This window comes from Stylophora pistillata, chromosome 3 (genome assembly GCF_964205215.1).
Source record: "Stylophora pistillata chromosome 3, jaStyPist1.2, whole genome shotgun sequence".
Lineage (NCBI taxonomy): Eukaryota > Metazoa > Cnidaria > Anthozoa > Scleractinia > Pocilloporidae > Stylophora > Stylophora pistillata.
The window spans coordinates 10,000,776-10,017,687 of NC_142521.1; the positions used below are offsets into that span (position 1 = coordinate 10,000,776).

General features: G+C 37.9%; 3 protein-coding genes across 4 annotated transcripts; all 3 read left to right on the plus strand.

Annotated features, from left to right (window-relative positions):
- The first annotated feature begins 1,053 nt into the window (after positions 1–1,053).
- LOC148734472 (uncharacterized) lies at positions 1,054–2,337 on the plus strand. Its single transcript, XM_088752780.1, has one exon. It carries the CDS (start codon positions 1,054–1,056, stop codon positions 2,335–2,337), a length of 1,284 nt encoding a protein of 427 aa, XP_088608906.1.
- A 2,322-nt stretch (positions 2,338–4,659) lies between these two features.
- LOC111322239 (trace amine-associated receptor 4-like) lies at positions 4,660–8,364 on the plus strand. 2 transcript variants are annotated; one of them, XM_088753380.1, is made up of 3 exons: positions 4,660–6,464; positions 6,862–6,948; positions 7,240–8,364. In XM_088753380.1, exon 3 carries the CDS (start codon positions 7,280–7,282, stop codon positions 8,330–8,332), a length of 1,053 nt encoding a protein of 350 aa, XP_088609506.1. In that variant the 5' UTR covers positions 4,660–6,464; positions 6,862–6,948; positions 7,240–7,279; the 3' UTR covers positions 8,333–8,364. The 2 variants fall into 2 exon arrangements, with proteins under 2 accessions (XP_088609506.1, XP_022781046.2); XM_022925311.2 differs by lacking the exon at positions 6,862–6,948.
- Positions 8,365–8,431: 67 nt separating this feature from the next.
- LOC111322238 (transmembrane prolyl 4-hydroxylase) lies at positions 8,432–16,600 on the plus strand. Its single transcript, XM_022925310.2, has 11 exons — positions 8,432–8,824; positions 10,526–10,607; positions 10,987–11,115; positions 11,690–11,769; positions 11,918–11,979; positions 12,472–12,506; positions 13,709–13,871; positions 14,391–14,448; positions 15,030–15,163; positions 15,428–15,518; positions 15,914–16,600. The coding sequence occupies exons 1-11, from the start codon at positions 8,639–8,641 to the stop codon at positions 16,208–16,210; spliced, it is 1,317 nt and encodes a 438-aa protein (XP_022781045.2). The 5' UTR covers positions 8,432–8,638; the 3' UTR covers positions 16,211–16,600.
- Positions 16,601–16,912: the final 312 nt, after the last annotated feature.

Genomic DNA, 16,912 nt, shown 5'->3' on the forward strand with positions numbered 1-16,912 from the left:
TTTTCTTTCTAATTTTGTTTTTGTTTATCTCTAGAATCATTTTGTTATTTCATTCAGCAATGAGCCATGAACTTCCGTTTTACTTTATTTTCCTAAGTCGTAGCGATCTCTGGAACAACACCTAGTAGTTATTTGACTAGTCAAAGACCATCATGAATCAGTTGATGTGCGGCTGTTCGTAAATGTGCATACACAAAGTCATCTTTCATTCATTTGTGATGCTGACGATTTTATTTGAATATCCAGCGATCTTTGTTGCGTTTTCAGCGTCACCAAATGACTTTAAAAATCTGTTTACTTCCAAAAAGTGTCTTCACATGCTTTGTAGCGCTTAAAACCAAGGCCCCGGTTGCTTGAAGGGTGTATTACGCTATCCGCTGCATAAAGCTCTATCCAGCAGTATAATTTCGAAACACTTATCCGCTGGGTAGCGATTTATCGGTTGCTTTAGGTGCGGTGCGGTGCGGACGTGTCCTCACAAGCTCTGGTGTTATCTACTTTTTTATGCGCTTAAAGATGGCCATTCGTTTTCTAAATTGGTCCTTGTGGTTGATAATCCTACTGAGATGTGTTGGCGGGGATTTTCAAGTCACCTCTGAGTTTGACAGCTTCGAAAACCAGTTCCAAAGAGTTGTTGAACCAACTTCACCGGGAATATGTTACGCTTGGATTACTCGTTGGCAGAGAAGCTCATTTGCATTTTCCTCCCATGGGATGGTTTTCTTTATGAGTCATGCTCGGATTACTCGCTGGCAGAGAAGCTTATTTGCATTCTCCTCCCATGGGATGTTTTTCTTTATGAGCCCGAACAAAGGTTTGTTATTAAGGACTCGGAAGAGAAAATGGTTTAAAAGCAGAATATCTTATTGCAGTAATACTACGGCCTCTTTTAACTCCGTGGTAATATCTCTATTGGTTAGTGGTGACGTACATCCGCATCCTGGGCCTGAAGTCTCTTCACAAAATTCTGCGCAAATTCCATACAGTGAAAATGGTTTATCGCATTGCTTAAATTTTTCTCTACTGAACACACGCTCCGTGCGTAATAAAACAATGGAGGTTAAAGATTTTGTGGTGGATTTTGATGTAGATATACTAGCTTTCACTGAGACCTGGCTGAGACCACACAATATGGATGATGTTGAGATTGGAACACTGTGTCCAACAGGTTATAGATTCCTACATGTTCCCAGGAAACAAGGAAGAGGAGGCGGTGTCGGTATCTTATTTAAGGATGTGCTGAACATCAACACTTCATTAACAGTTGATTATGATACATTTGAAATCATGGATGTTCGTCTTCGGAGCCTATATAGTGTCAGGATCTTAGTCATCTATCGTCCACCTGATAATTCCTCTTTCAATCGATTTTTTGAGGAATTCTCACATCTACTTGAATCTGTAATTGTGGAGTCTTCTGATCGAGTCCTAATTACTGGTGACTTTAACTTTCATATGGATTGTCAAGATGATGTAAATGCCAAACGTTTTACTGACATCTTGGAATCTTTTGACCTTAAACAACGTGTCTGTGCTGGGACTCATCGCAATGGCCATACTCTTGACTTACTTATAAATAAGTCTGATGATAACATGCTCAATAATATCAAAGTCTATGATCCTAACATCTCTGATCATTTGGCGGTAATGTGTGATGTCTCCATAAGAAAGCCCCAGTTTAGGAAGGAAGTTATCTTCTATCGGAAGCTTCGGTCTCTTGACATGGAGTCGTTTCTTAGTGATGTTGCTGACTGCCCTCTCGTCATTGACCCATCCAGCGATCTCGATCATCTAGTTCAACAGTATGACACCTTATTAAGATCAATAATGGACAAGCATGCTCCTGTCAAGCGCCGAGTTGTTACTATTAGGCCTGCTGCTCCGTGGTACACTAATGAGGTATCTGTAGAGAAGCGTAAGCGACGACGCCTTGAAAGAAAATGGCGAAGAACCAGGCTGCAGGCTGATCGACAAGAATATAATCGTCAGTGCTGCGTTGTGAATAATTTGATCAAGTCGTTGAAATCCTCTTACTACACTACCATCATTACTGAAAACTCAAGTGATCAACGGGTTTTGTTTAATACAGTATCAAAACTACTACAAAAGCAATCAACTGCACGGTATCCATCATCTTGTAGCGATGCACTAGCTAATTCTTTCGCTGATTATTTCATTGACAAGATTGATCGTATCCATACCACACTAATAGAGAAGAATTCTGCGCAAGGTAATGATGCTAATGAAGTGACTCTTGGTAACTACGTGGAATATGTAACTCTGTGTTTTCAGACTTTATTAATGTCAGTTATGAAGACATCAAGGGACTTGCATTGAGATCTATTAATAAATCCTGTGTACTTGATCCTCTGCCTGCAGTGGTAATGAAGGAATGTTTCAATTTACTAACTCCTGTGTTGACTAACATAGTGAATACATCTTTATCTACTGGAGTTATGCCTGATGTCTTGAAGATTGCAGCTATGACACCGACTTTAAAGAAACATAATGCTGATTTCACTAAATATGAAAGTTTTCGACCTATTTCTAATTTGAAGTTTGTGTCTAAGCTTGTGGAAAAAGCGGTATGTGTCCAGCTTACAGACTATATTACATCTAATGGTCTTTCTGAAACGTTTCAATCCGCATACAAGTCATTTCACTCCACTGAAACGGCTCTACTGAGGGTTCAAAATGACATTCTTTGTGCTTTAGATCGTAATGAGTCGGTCATACTGGTACTTTTGGATCTGTCGGCGGCGTTTGATTCGGTGGACCATACTCTTCTAGTGACAAGGCTGTCTACTTGTTTTGGTTTTCAAGGAACTGTGCTTAAGTGGCTGAAATCATACCTGTCTTCACGTAAGCTGTTTGTTAAAGTTGGGAATAGTCATTCTTCACAACGTGCATTGAAGTGTGGTGTCCCTCAGGGATCAGTTCTGGGCCCTTTGTTGTATTTGTTATACACATCACCTATTGCGGACATAATAAATGATCATAGACTATCATACCATCTATATGCTGACGACACCCAATTATATATTACCTTTAAATCTACCAGCTTGAATGACATCCAACAAGTGAAGTTGAGAGTGGAATGCTGTGTGAGGGACATTGATGAATGGATGATAAGAAACTATCTTAAACTAAACCAGGACAAAACGGACCTTGTAGTCATCAGTTCCAGATACCATCCCATGCCTGACATCGGTCACATTACTGTTGGTTCTGAGTGCATTGCACCTCGTGACTCTGTTCGTAATTTAGTGGTTCAGTTTGATAGCATATTTAGTTTTGAGGAGCATATTAAGAACATTTGTAAATCATCATTCTATCATTTGAGAAATATTGCTAAAATCCGCAAGTACTTAAGCCAAGATACATGTAAAATCTTAGTCCATGCATTTATTAGTTCGAAAATTGATCACTGTAATTCCTTATTACATGGCCTTCCTAAGTATCTGTTAGCTAGACTACAGGTAGTTCAGAATGCTGCAGCTCGTGTTGTCACATTGACACCGAGGCATGTTCATATATCTCCTATTTTAATTAATCTTCATTGGTTACCAGTTGAGTTTAGAATAACTTTTAAAGTCCTTTTATTGGTATACAAGGCCCTTCATGGCCTTGCACCTTCCTATATTTCTGACCTTTTGAACTTTAAAACATACTCTAGGTCATTGCGTTCTTCATGTAAAGAATATTTAGTGGTTCCAAGAAGTAGATTGAAAACATATGGAGACAGAGCTTTCTCTATTGCAGGACCAAAATTGTGGAACGATTTACCTCTAGAGATTAGGAAATGTGCTTCAGTGGCAACTTTTAAGCAATCCCTTAAAACTTTTTTATTTAAGTTAGCATATAGGTTATGAGATTCGTTTTGTTTTGAGATGTTTTTTATTTATATAGTAGATAACTTAGGCTATATTTGAATTATATTGTATATTGTAGATATTTTATATTATATATTTTTATATTTTATATTGTAATTAGGTAGCGCTTTGGACAATTATTGGATTTTAGCGCTATATAAATAAAATTATTATTATTATTATTATTATTATTGTTATTCACCGTTTGAGCGATTAAGTCCCGGGTGTGAAAAGCTCGCACTGACGAGCGCGCTTTCGAGCCTCGTTGATGATTTGTGATTGAACACGAAAATCTTTAAGTGTTACTCGGAGAGCCTGAATAATATTTGGGCTTATTTGGCCAACTTAACTTGTATGCCTAGGTAAGCAAAACCCGCTTCTCAGCGAAACATGATTCACTCAAGCCATATGCTTTACTAAAATCAACTTGTCCGAGTATATCTAGTTATTAATAACATTTGCTTGCTACAAAAACGAAAGGGTTTGTGACTCAAGATAAATGGATGTTGACGAGCCAAGGAATCATAAACAGTTTATAAATAATTCACACTCAGGATATAAATAGCCCATTTCCGAATTACCCTTGGCCTCATTTTCAGAAAGAGTCCTGGTGCTCATCCTTTCATATGATTATAAGTTTTCATTCACATGCAAATTAAACTCATTTTCACAAGAATGGTTGAGCACCAGGCCTCGTTTTAAAAAAGAGGCCAAGGGTAATTCGGAAATGGGCTATTTAGGATACCTGTCAATGATTGTGTATGCCAAACGTTCATAAACCTCTTTCAGTTCTTCTCTTTGCAATTTAAATGCGGTGGAAATTAGCAAATCTATTTACAAAAACAATGATTACGAAGTGATAACGGGTTAGAGCAATCTAAAAAAATTTGAATTTCCTTTCAATTTAAAGCAGCTGCATCAGTTTCTGTCAGTCGTGGGAAATTAGTGTTTATAGCATGACGGTTGGCTCATCGGATACTGAGCACTGAAAACGGCTCTAATTTCCTTCAAGCATCAGTAGAGGGATTGAAGGTACATCGACCGTAGGATAAGGAATACAACTGCACAGCAATTAGTAATTTGAAGGTTGGAAAAATGACCTAAAGTACAATGGTAAAATTTACATGATTATGGGATTTTAAGGAGGAGTCTGTCACAAACAAAGCTCGTCTTCTTTTTATTGTAAATGACAAAGAGTGCGACCAGTTTATTTCCGAAACTGTCTAGCTGGGTTCATTATAATGGAGAGAAATTGTCGGACGCTTTATGATATGAAAACACGTGTACACTAAGCACATGTAGTTTATCGTTCATTGTAAAGTAGGCATTGCACAACTTGATTTCACCTTACAACAATGGCCCAAAGGTAAGGCAAAGAGAATATGTTAAACAAAATATCATATGTCCCTACTCCTACGAGAAAGTATGCTATACAAGTTCATAACACTAGAGTTTCCTTTCTACGCACATGAACCTCAGGAAGAATTTTTTATAAATACGAATCTTTAATTATTCGGAATACAAAACGACCTGTAAATCAGCAGTCGGACCATACTTTTTTGAGGGAGAGGTACTCTATGAAAAGAAAAAAAATCCTGTGAACCGGTACGCTACAGTCTGCACTGATTAAATCAACACTGGTGGGACATATTGATGTATTTCAGAACTACATGTCTCCTGTCCAACTTCAGCTCAGTATAAATATATATAATCTTTATTATTATTTTTGGTCACTCCGTGCAGTTATCTACAGACACTGATGACACTTTTTCCTTTTGTTCAAATTGCACATAATTTTATTTGGCAATATTTTTTTAAGGAAAAAAATATTCTGATTATATCGAAAAAGGACGCTTCTACGTTTTTAAAGCGATGCATCATTTTCTGTCATTCATAAATTTGTGTATGGATACAATGGTGGTTTAATTTGATATTTTTCATTTTTGTCAACCCCGATCACTTACCGTTGACAAATATTGCGAGAAGATATTAAATTTTTAATTAATTCTGATGGAAAATATGTGAGATAAATCTTGAAGTATCTGCGTACCTCAAACCTGATTCGCTATTCTTAGCTACAATGGGCAGGTACAGCCCGATCAAAGCTATCGTACTCTATACGATAGCTCTTGAAAACAAGTACCAAAAAAAAAAATCTGTCTCATAATCAAAATAATGGTTATCTTAATTGAGGGTATTTTTAAAAGGACTTGAAATTTTATCTTACCCATATATTAGCATTTGTTTTTTTCCCCCTTTCAGTTTTACACTTGCACCTCTTAAAAAGGTTTTAACACGTAATCGTCGAATTGAAAGCTGACTACATTGAACCTCTTTTGCATGCTATTAAAATTTTCTGTCACTTCTGCTGACACTTTGAGTGCGTAGAAGTGACATTTTCGTAAAATTCCAGCTTTTCGTTTACCATCTATAGACAAAATGCAAAAACCTGAGCTTTTCATGATATTGGATAGCTTATTAAAAAAAAACATTCTTATTTTTATACCCAGAAAGGTGTCAACACCTCACTTAAGTGACTAACAGAGCGAGGGTAATTTCTCGTTGAAGGAATAAACATCTCCGTTGATTAAGGTAAGTTGGTCTTTCTTGAGTATGCCTTACGTTTACTTTCGAATTCGAAACAGTCGACTCTGTTACCAATGATTTGGCTATTTTTACTGTTACCAAGCTTGCTTTAGTTTGCAGGGGAAATAAAAAACGTTTTAGTAGAATACCATTGAATTTGTTTTGACGGAAACGCTTTTCAGAACACACCTGGGATGACGACTTGGTAGAGTCGCTTAATACTGGCGACCTTGGTTCGATAGGGCATATACTTATATTTTCAAGATTTTGTATTTTTTATCGTTAACAGCTTATTTAATTTGCAAATGATGGGCGATATGTAGTATATTTGTGTAGATTTTTCAAGTTTGTAGCTTTTTTTGTTTTATATTTATTTAAAACAAACCTTTTTAAATATGTATAGAACCAAACGCAAGGAAGAGAGCTAACCGAACGAAACAATAGCTGTTGCTTGTTCAACTTCTAATCGAGGAAAAATTACCAAAAGCTCGTAAGTGCCTTCAAAAATCGATTTTCAAACAACCTGAAGCGTAATATCATAACAATTTCCTGTTTATACCACTTCAACTCCTTCAAGTTCTAAAACGAAATCCAGTTAATTAAACGCTAATAATTTGACACATAGAAAACGTTCAACCTCAAGTATTTCTTTTGATTTCCATTGCACGAACTCAAGACGACGATCTCTTCCCTTTACATTTTAGCCCGTTTGTTTTGTTGTTGTTACTTTGCTATAACTGTTTCCTTAAATTTTTTTTTGAATTTTTTTTACTCAATGCAGGAGGCGCATCCCATAATTACATCGGAGCTTTTTCATCGTGATGTCTGAGGACGCCGACAGCGACATAGACGCCAAGAAGTTAGAATTTTTCTGGGGCCCAGTTCCCGAATACTTCTGGGTGCTTAGTGCAATTAATGGACTGATCACCTTAATATGTAATGGAGTAGTCATCTTTATCATACTAAAACGAGGAAGGCTCAACCGAAATCCTTGCAACTGGTTACTTCTATCGTTGGCTTTTTCAGACCTTGCGGTGGGAATAATTATGATTCCTTCCCTGTTTCTTTGTTACTTTTCGACCGTACCGTGCGACTGGAAAGTGAACAAAATTGTGTACGACCTTTTCCTTTACATTTCCGTCACAAATCTTTGTTTTCTCACCATGGATAGATATATTGCAGTAGTGTTTCCTCTGAAATACACCCTACTTATTCCTCGAAAGTCTATCATCAAATTAATAGTAACAGCTTGGCTGTTTCCTCTGGTTGTTTGCGGTGTTTCTTTTGTCATAAATATGCTCTCCATAGCCGAGTCATCAAAGCAACTCGTAGAACATGTATTTGTGGTCATAAAAGTTGCCACATTTGAATTGCTGCCCTGTGCTTTAATGCTACTTGCCTACATACACATCTTTCAAATAAGGCGAAGACACGCCAGACTCATAAACTCCCTTCATAGAAGCTTAAGGACAAGGAGTGATAGCATTGTCAGAGAAACAAAATGGCGTGCAAAAGCGACCATAAAAGTGTTCTGTGTAGTCGTTCCTCTTTTTGTTATTTGTTGGACCATGGCATCATGGAGAGAGATTTGTTCGGCGTTCAACCGCTGCTCAATACCTCCGACCGCCGTTCACATTTCGCGACTTCTGTTAAAGGGGCACTCCATGATAGATCCTATCGTCTACGCACTACATAAAAAAGACATTCGCAAGGAGCTATTTAAGACCGCTGGCATGTCTCATCGGCTTGCACTTGACATTTGGCCGCGAAGCTTTGGGATTGGCAGTGAGCATTCTTATACGGTTTCAAGCGAAAGGGAAAGGCCTCGACTGGAAAATTATTTTGAAAACTTTGACACCTACACTGCTCTGTAACTGCTATGGTGTTATGAAAATAGTTTTAATAAGATTTTTAGAGTAGTTTCTCCTTCATAATTATTTGATAAGACATAAGTGCTGGGGTTAGATCTACTGATGAGCGTTAAATTAAAAATTGGAATAAAACTTTCGAGTTGCTCATGTACGAGCTAAGGTTACGAAAGCCTCGTAAGAAAGGTCCAATAGCTAACAGCAGGTGTACTCTTAGCCATGTTGAATGAATAATTCATAATTCAAAGAGGATTTCAAGTCGATCGACAATGTGACTCTTTCGTATAAATTATTTGGAAAATCAGTGAAAACATGAGAGAGGAAGTCATTCTTATAGTCGTATCTTCTCTCGCTTGGGTCCATTGTCATTTGTACACCGATACAATTAGTGATGCAGGCTCAGCCCAACACTGCAAGGATGACACGTGCGTAACAGATGAAAGACCGTGTTTTATTCCTCGGGAAAACGGTATCTTAACACGCCTAGACGGAGTAAGAGTAAGTAATCACGAAGGCGATCAAAAAACGTTTCTGTTATGCCGGTTTATATGTTATATTTATTCCTCCATTAAACATTGCGATTTCGGCTGGGTAATTTTTATTATTCTTTTGAAATCAATGACTCGAGAAAAAATTAGGTAATTAGCATGAGAGTCCTAATGAATGGCCCATCTTTCACTGGAAAAGACGTGAAATGATCCATATTGTTAAGTCTTTCGATTTTCTGATGACCAAAATTTTTTGACTGAGCTAAACAATGAGAGCGGTTTAATTGAATGAATTCTGACTCATGCTATTGTTGCAGACCAACAGATTTTGTTTATAATAGGGTTGTTTGAAGTAAATTAACGCTTTCCCTTGTTAGCTTGTTAGCTGAGTTTCTTCTTGACACTGTTTATAAAAGATTAAGGTTTGGATTAACCATTTGGCCTCAGCGAGAATGGTTTAAGGCACAGTTTCTTCAAGAATGCCCGTGATTAGTTAATTCATTCAAAAGGCCAGCTTTAGCTTTTAGTTTGCTATTCAACTGATACCATCAATTCACTAATTTTATCATAAAATATCATAACAATACGGCTTAAGCTTCGTTCCGCACAAATTTTTGAAATCGTCGCAATTTCTAATCTAATATTTAACAAAAACTTCTACGCTTTCAGTTCATCGTTAAAATAAATTCTTTCCAACTTAGAGTTACACTCTCTGTGGCACTTAAACGTCAGCTTTGTAGCTTGAATGTGAAATTCTGGTACCCCGTCTATTCACACAAAGAAAATAATAAATATACCGGATGGTATACCGGTACAATTCTCGGATGCTGTCATGCACGTGTTGCAACTGAGAGCAAATTTACACCAAGTCTCAACCGTGGAAAATATATTGCCAAATGAAAGTGACTGAGATATGTTAAAGTTCACAAAGCAAACAGGTGGACAATTAGAAATGGTTTAATGCTACTCTGGTCTAAGGATTTAGTGAATGTAACCGGGAAATTATACTTCACCGACCCAACGTTTCGACACTCCTGTCTGGTGCCTTCATCTGAGGTGATCTAATCGTTGCAACAAAAAAGTATAATAATAGAATATGATATAAAAGGACCTCTTGTTGCAACGATTAGATTGCCCCTAATGAAGGCACTAGACAGGAGTAACGAAACGTTGGGTCGATGAATTGTAAATGCCGGTTACATTCATTAAATGCTTAAACCAGAGTAGCATTAAACAATATCTGAAAGTGACTGATTGAGCATGATGAACAGTCGGAGAAATTTTTGAAAACTACAGAACGTTAACAATAGTCGAATAATGGTTTACGGGTCTTCATGCCGCAAAATTTTTTTCGTCTATTTGAACAGAAATGGACTGTTTAAGATAAACAGAGTGGTTGTTGAGTTATACTACAGACCTTAACTTTTGTTTTTCCGACGCGCTATGTTTGAAATGGAGGATTGTAAGAATAAAGGAAATGATCGCACGGCGAAGAGTATCGAGATTAATGTGCAAAATTTCCTTTTAAGTACCAAGAGACCACTATGGAAAGCTTGCAAACTGGTGTTACGGTGTGGGGATCGATTCAACTTCGGAAATTTTGAGCATGTTTCGCCATCATCTCGAAGTTGTTATGCATGAAAAAGGGTAATTTGATTTCTATCTGAAGAACGTACACTTTGGTGAGCCAACAGTAATCAATTTTTTCTAGGTTGGGCACAAGCAGGAGGTAGATCTTGGAAAAGAAGGGAAAAAAGTACTAATAACTCTGGCTTTGAAACCACTTTTGTTTGGTGAGTGTCAGCTCAACATTTAAGAGAACTTAGACTCTTGTCAAACTATTTTCAGTACCTGTCTTTCAAACCACGAGCAATGCACCCAGTGGCGCACGCATAGCCAGCCGTGAGAAACTAAGAAAATTGCCTTTGAATACTTTTTAGTTTTTTTTTTTAAAGAAATAACCAGAACTATGGCCTCACTGACAATTAACCCTTCTGCAATTTGGTTGCAGCTTGGCTACATATTCACTGGCTGCATCCGCCTGCGGATCGTAAGAAATAAATTCAGTATCAAGCAAAGTATAAATCTATACGGAAAACAATTATGATGGAATTTCTTCTGGAAAAGAAAACCTTTTTGCACCTTTTCATGATGTCTATTTTACTTTCCCAGAGATCCCGAATTTCTTATCTGAAGAAGAATGCGACCATATTATATCGCTAGCTGATGAAAAGGAGTTGGTCAAAAGTGTCGCCAAAGGAGGACTAACAGAGAGTGACACATGGACACATGACCCAAATCGTAAGTGAATTAACAGGATTACTACACAAGCTGATTGTTTTTAGACACATCAAAATCAGAAGTTAATGGCAAACGGCATGTTTGCTCAACTCCTACCTGGTGCTGAGCAATCAAAATTAAGAACTTTTCATGGGTCATTACGGACCTTCAGCTTTAGAAACTTGAAAACAAAAGTTAGTGAGATAAACTGGTCAAAACAAACAAACGCAATAAATCCAGCTCAAAACAGATGATATGAGAATTTTAAGATGATATGAAAATTCTAAGATGGCGTTGAATATCAGTGTCGTGTTCGGCCGACTAGGAAATTACTTGTCAGATTTCTCCCTGAATTACACTTTGCTAAGTTCAAGTACCATTACTAACGATAATAACACCAATAACAATAACACTAACCGTAACTATACTAACAGTAAGAGCCATTGCGATGATGACGATGACGGCGACAATGATGACGACGGCGATGACGGTGGCGATGGTGATGACGACGACGATGACGATGACGATGATGACAATGATGATAATGATAATGTTGACAAAGCTCCCTCAAAAAAAAAAAACAATTGAATTGCAGTGTTTGGAAAAGCGGAGGGCTCGAGAGGACTGTATGAGAATTGGGATTTTGATCAAGATGGAAAAATAACAATCGATGAGGTGAGGACGGCGCAGCACTCTCATATGCAAGATCAAACACCACGGCTATTTTATCTGTCATAGCTTTTCATCTGGCTATTTGAGTGTATACTGACTATGAGTGAGACCAGAATCGTTGATGAGTTTAATATGACTTTTTTGCCAACAGATAAAGAGATTTGCGAAGATAGAGAGGTACCTTTATCTCACGAATGAAGAAGTGAAACGAATGTAAGCCGTTTTCCTCCAATTAAAGTTTCTAAATGAAAATTATTGCATGGACCTAAAATAAATTAAATACGCTGTTTGAAACCCTTGCAATTCTTAACACCTTTTCAATTTGCCGGAAAAAATCATTCAGACTCAGAAAGCAGTTATTCATCTTGTTACATGCATGGGGAAAGGAAATAAATCTGAGTCCCCCCGGAAATAATTGAAGCCTAGCGCTTTTAGTAAAACCAGTTAATGATATTGAAGGGGCCATATCTCCCCTTACTCTTTTCCTCTCGTACTTAGCTGTATTTTGTGCCACTTAGTGTAGTATTGCAGTACTTTTTACTCGTAGAACGCTTTTGACTTGCTAATATTCAGTTACTACGTAAAACAATCAAAATAACAACACTCTAAAAAAAGCACTTACATGTAGATTTGATTGAAAGCTTAGTACGAACACGGATAGAATTTGTAAAAACGCATTATCAAAAAATAGTTTTCTGTTCACAGATTTGACGACTTGAAGCTGCGTGAGTTCGATGATGGTAAGTACAGACCATGATATAAAAGATATCTAAGAAATATAACACGTATGGGGTTCTGCTGTAATGGTCTCATCGTGATTGCAGCTTATGCGATATACACTTGGAGGTCACAACGCACCACAGAACTATGAGGATCGAGCAGAATTTAAATATAGAAAAACTGAACTAGTGTCGATATAGAATGAAAACGGCTACTCAATAAATAATGGTAATTGAACTGAGTGGAGTGCAATTTGGGCTGAAATCATACGCGTGATTTCAAAATCGGAGCGCGCAGCGCGAGTTCGATTTTAAATCACGAGTATGATTTCAGACCAGAATTGCATGACACGAGGTTCAATTATCACTTTATTACATCCATTTTGAAATCGCCCAAATACAGAACTTGTTCAATTCAAATATTTTATTGATGCAGTACTGAGCCGGTTTTTAAATAAAAAGCGGAACCGGAAACGCTTTTACATCTTATTTTGTATGCAAAACAGAAAGACCGACGTCATGTGTCAAAAACTCAGTCAAGCGTAAAATGATGCGATTTAGAGCAAAAAATGGTGCGATTCGTCAATAAATCGCACCAATTAGAGCCAATCAGATTACAGGGACCACCAGTGATTTCAAAATGGATGTAATAAATCAACCAATGAATTTGTCAGTTGTCTATCAAAACATTAATCAATCCCGTTGAATGTAAGCTTAAAAGGACCTCGCATTAGTTCAGCAAATACCCTTAATCCGGGGGGTACTCCCGGGAATTTTGGATAGGGGTGTGCCGCGAAGGTTCGTGAACCCTAAGCCTATTTAAGGACTAAGAAAGCGAAAACTGATACCCTTCTTAAGACACAAAGCCGAAAAATGACACCCTATAAGAGGCGTTACGTGTATTTACCCGCTTAACGGCTATTAAACCTCTGTTGCGAAATCATTTTGTTACAATACTTAAACATATACATCAAGTTTTAAAAAAAAACCGTACGCTTAGGCGGGCGTTTTCACACTCCAGTATAATTAAGCTGCCCTATCTAAGGACCACACCATGGACACAGAAACAAAAGAGCAAAAAAAGATAACCTACCGAGAACCGCAAAAACCATACCCTATTCCGCGGCACGTACCTATATGGCCCATATATGCGAGTACCACCGCCGGGCCCTTAATAAAGCGTGAGTAATGTGTGTACATTCATACGGACTCTGATTATGCAGGTGTCATTACTCGAGAAGAGTTTCAAGACATGAACACGCTCCTTGTAGATAGCTACTTGTACGAAATGGGCCGCAGCCATCCGCGTCACCGAGAAAGATTCAGTGAACAAACATGGCTGACACAGGAACACGAAGACGGAATTCTTCAAGACATTCGCATGAGGTCGGATCGATAATAGTTGCCTCGAACTTATATTTACTGGCAACTGTTACTCTTTTAATTAGCTCTTGTGCTCGTTTTCATGATATGTTAACGTTATCCCTGCCCACGAGTTTACCATCATGGGGTTGGGTAGGGTCTGGGTTAACGCATTGGGCAGCGGTCGCGGGGATCACCTCACGTGACGTGGAGACAACAATAACCATTTTTTGGGGAAGAGATTGAGTTAAATTTGTAATGCTGTCAAAGTGCCTTGTTTAAATTCGAGTTGATATCTCTCATTTTTCTTTCTATTTCGGTCTTCCCACTTATAAATGGATTCAAACAACAGCCTATTGCTGCAGATATGACAAGTAGACTGCGAAAGCTGTTCCTCAATGGTAAAAGAAACACTCGAAGGCCTCGTATGAGAAAGGGAGGCTTCGGGTGATAGGTTTCTGAAACAAATAATCGTGGAAAGCAAAAAGCGTAGTGTAGTTGACTAAGAATCTTCTGAATTTATCTGGCCACTTTTCCTTGCAGAGTACAGGCAATTACAAAGCTGCCCGATGAGATTATCTATGGAAGTGAGTACTTACAGGTAAGGTGAACATATTTTTTCTCCCTCTAAACCGGTGACTGAAAGCACGTAAATTTAGTAGCTAACTACCGCGTATTTGTAAATGGAGGGATAGGAAAATTGAGAGGAAAATCGGCAGGACTGAGAAGAAGCTTATGGGACAATTTAAAATCCTGTTGAACATGACGTTCTTCTGGTGAATCACGCGTACGGCACCATAGAATATCAAATGTTGCTTTAGGTTTATCTAAGCTAATTGCATATAATTGAATAATTAAATGGTTGCGAGATCAAAATTGTAAAAACAACTTTTTATAATTAAAGCGCTTCTGCTCGATACTTTTACTCCCAGAATGACTATAAAATCATTTCTCCTCACCATATCAGCTAATTATCGAGCTGGAAGGTAAAAAGACGAAAGAAAAATATCAATGAAGGTAAATCAAATGATTGAACAGCTAATCATCAGAGCTTTGAATAACTAGAAGAAATGAAATTGAAAGGGTTAAAGTCCTTGCGTTTCCCCTTTGAAAACGCTGAATGCTGACACACCGTTAGGCCTTCTCTCGTAACAGGTTTGAAAAACTTGTTACACTCGCTAGGTTGTCCGATATGGGGTTGATGGGCATTATCACGCCCACTTGGATAGCGAAACACACGAACATCCAGAGATACCTTGCTGTCATCAGGTTCCAGGAGCCGGAATAGATCGTGAAAGTCGATGCAAATTATGCAGGTATCTAACCAATGTATAAACAAATGGACTTTTATGGATTTAGTGTATATATACCTGCCTTTGAATCAAGAGGAATTGGCTCTGTTACTTGAGCTCGAAACATCATACATCATATGGATCACTAACTTATTATCGACACGGAATTCTGTGGATAAAAGAACTAGAGCACATGCATTCACTACACCCACAACGCGTATTCAACTTTTTAATTGGAGAGCGATATCCGATTAACTGCTTGCTAACTATACTTTGACCATTTTCTAGATATGTTACGATCCTCTATTTCTTAAATGAACCTCCCGAAGGAGGTGAAACAGCGTTCCCGATGGCAGACAACGCAACTTTTGATAAAGAGGTTCGTTCAATCTTTTTTTTTTAACTGATTCTAACTTGATAAAACGACAACGGCAATTAAAACTCAACTAGCAATTGAAACACTTTGCGCAAACTTGTCGCTAACAGGCTGACCAGTACAAATAAGAAATAGGCTAGCATAACTCAAGGCAATCGGTCTCCAATTTCGATGATTGTAAAATTTGGTATAATTTCTTATTAGAGCGCTATCAGGACAGGGTAGAGAAGTGAAAAAGTGTCTTAGAACTAAGGCCAGGGTATATGCGAACAAGCGTTGTTAAATTGCCGCCCTTCTCTCCCCTAGAATAATAATCCAACCGATAAACATTAATGTTACACCAAAGATCTGGTGTTACGTTCGATATTGACAACGCGTTCATTTGATGTTGTTTTCAGAATTTTGCATCAATACGCTCCAAGCAAGATATCTACAATCTAAGCGAGTTTTGCCACAAGGCAAATCTGGCGGTGACTCCTAAAAAAGGAACTGCTATCATGTGGTATAACCACGAAATGGACCCAAACAGTGGCTGGCTGGGGCGAATGGACGAATATTCAATTCACGGGGGATGCGCAGTCAAAAGGGGAATAAAATGGATAGCAAACAACTGGATCAATGCGCCATATAAGAAGCTTGCTCATGTCACAAGTCAATACATACTGGGTCCAGATATTTACTACAGCGAAGATTGAAAAAATATGATATCGATTAGTGTTGTTCGGATCAATTAGGGACACACGCCAGTTGTCAATGTTACTGATTGATAAAGCAAATGCAGAGTGTAATATGCGCATGCACCATGTAACTATTCCGTCATACAGGGAGGAAGAACGCTAAATTACTTCAAAATCGTAATGAGTTTCCGCTAAATAATCTGGTGGTATTCATTGCAATAGTGACGATGAAACAACACGCATGAACGTCCGACCAGAGTTGCATTGAAATAGAAAGATGTACGGACTTCTACGCAATCCACGTGGTATATTCTGATTATCGCTACTTCATGATCAAATTTTCTCGTGAAAAGTGAAGTGAGTTATTATATTGATGCAATAAAATGGACGCATTATGCTGAACTTTAATGCTTTGTTGTAGTGTTAACTCTTATTTGTTTCGTGCGTAATGTAGCATAAATGAACACTATCTTTATTTTGTTTTCATAGGATGATAAAACTCAATAAAAAAAATTGGCTTAGGCACCTGATTCTCAGTACTTCCATCAAATAGAAATGAAGAAAGGGAAATGTTTCTTTAGTTAGGCCAGATAGAGTTATAAAATGAAATTTAAAAGACAATTGCGTAAAGAGATGATATATATATATATCTTATTAACCAAGCGCGAGGGCCGTACTGGGAGAATATCGGCCCGAGGTCTTGACAGTACGGACCGAGCG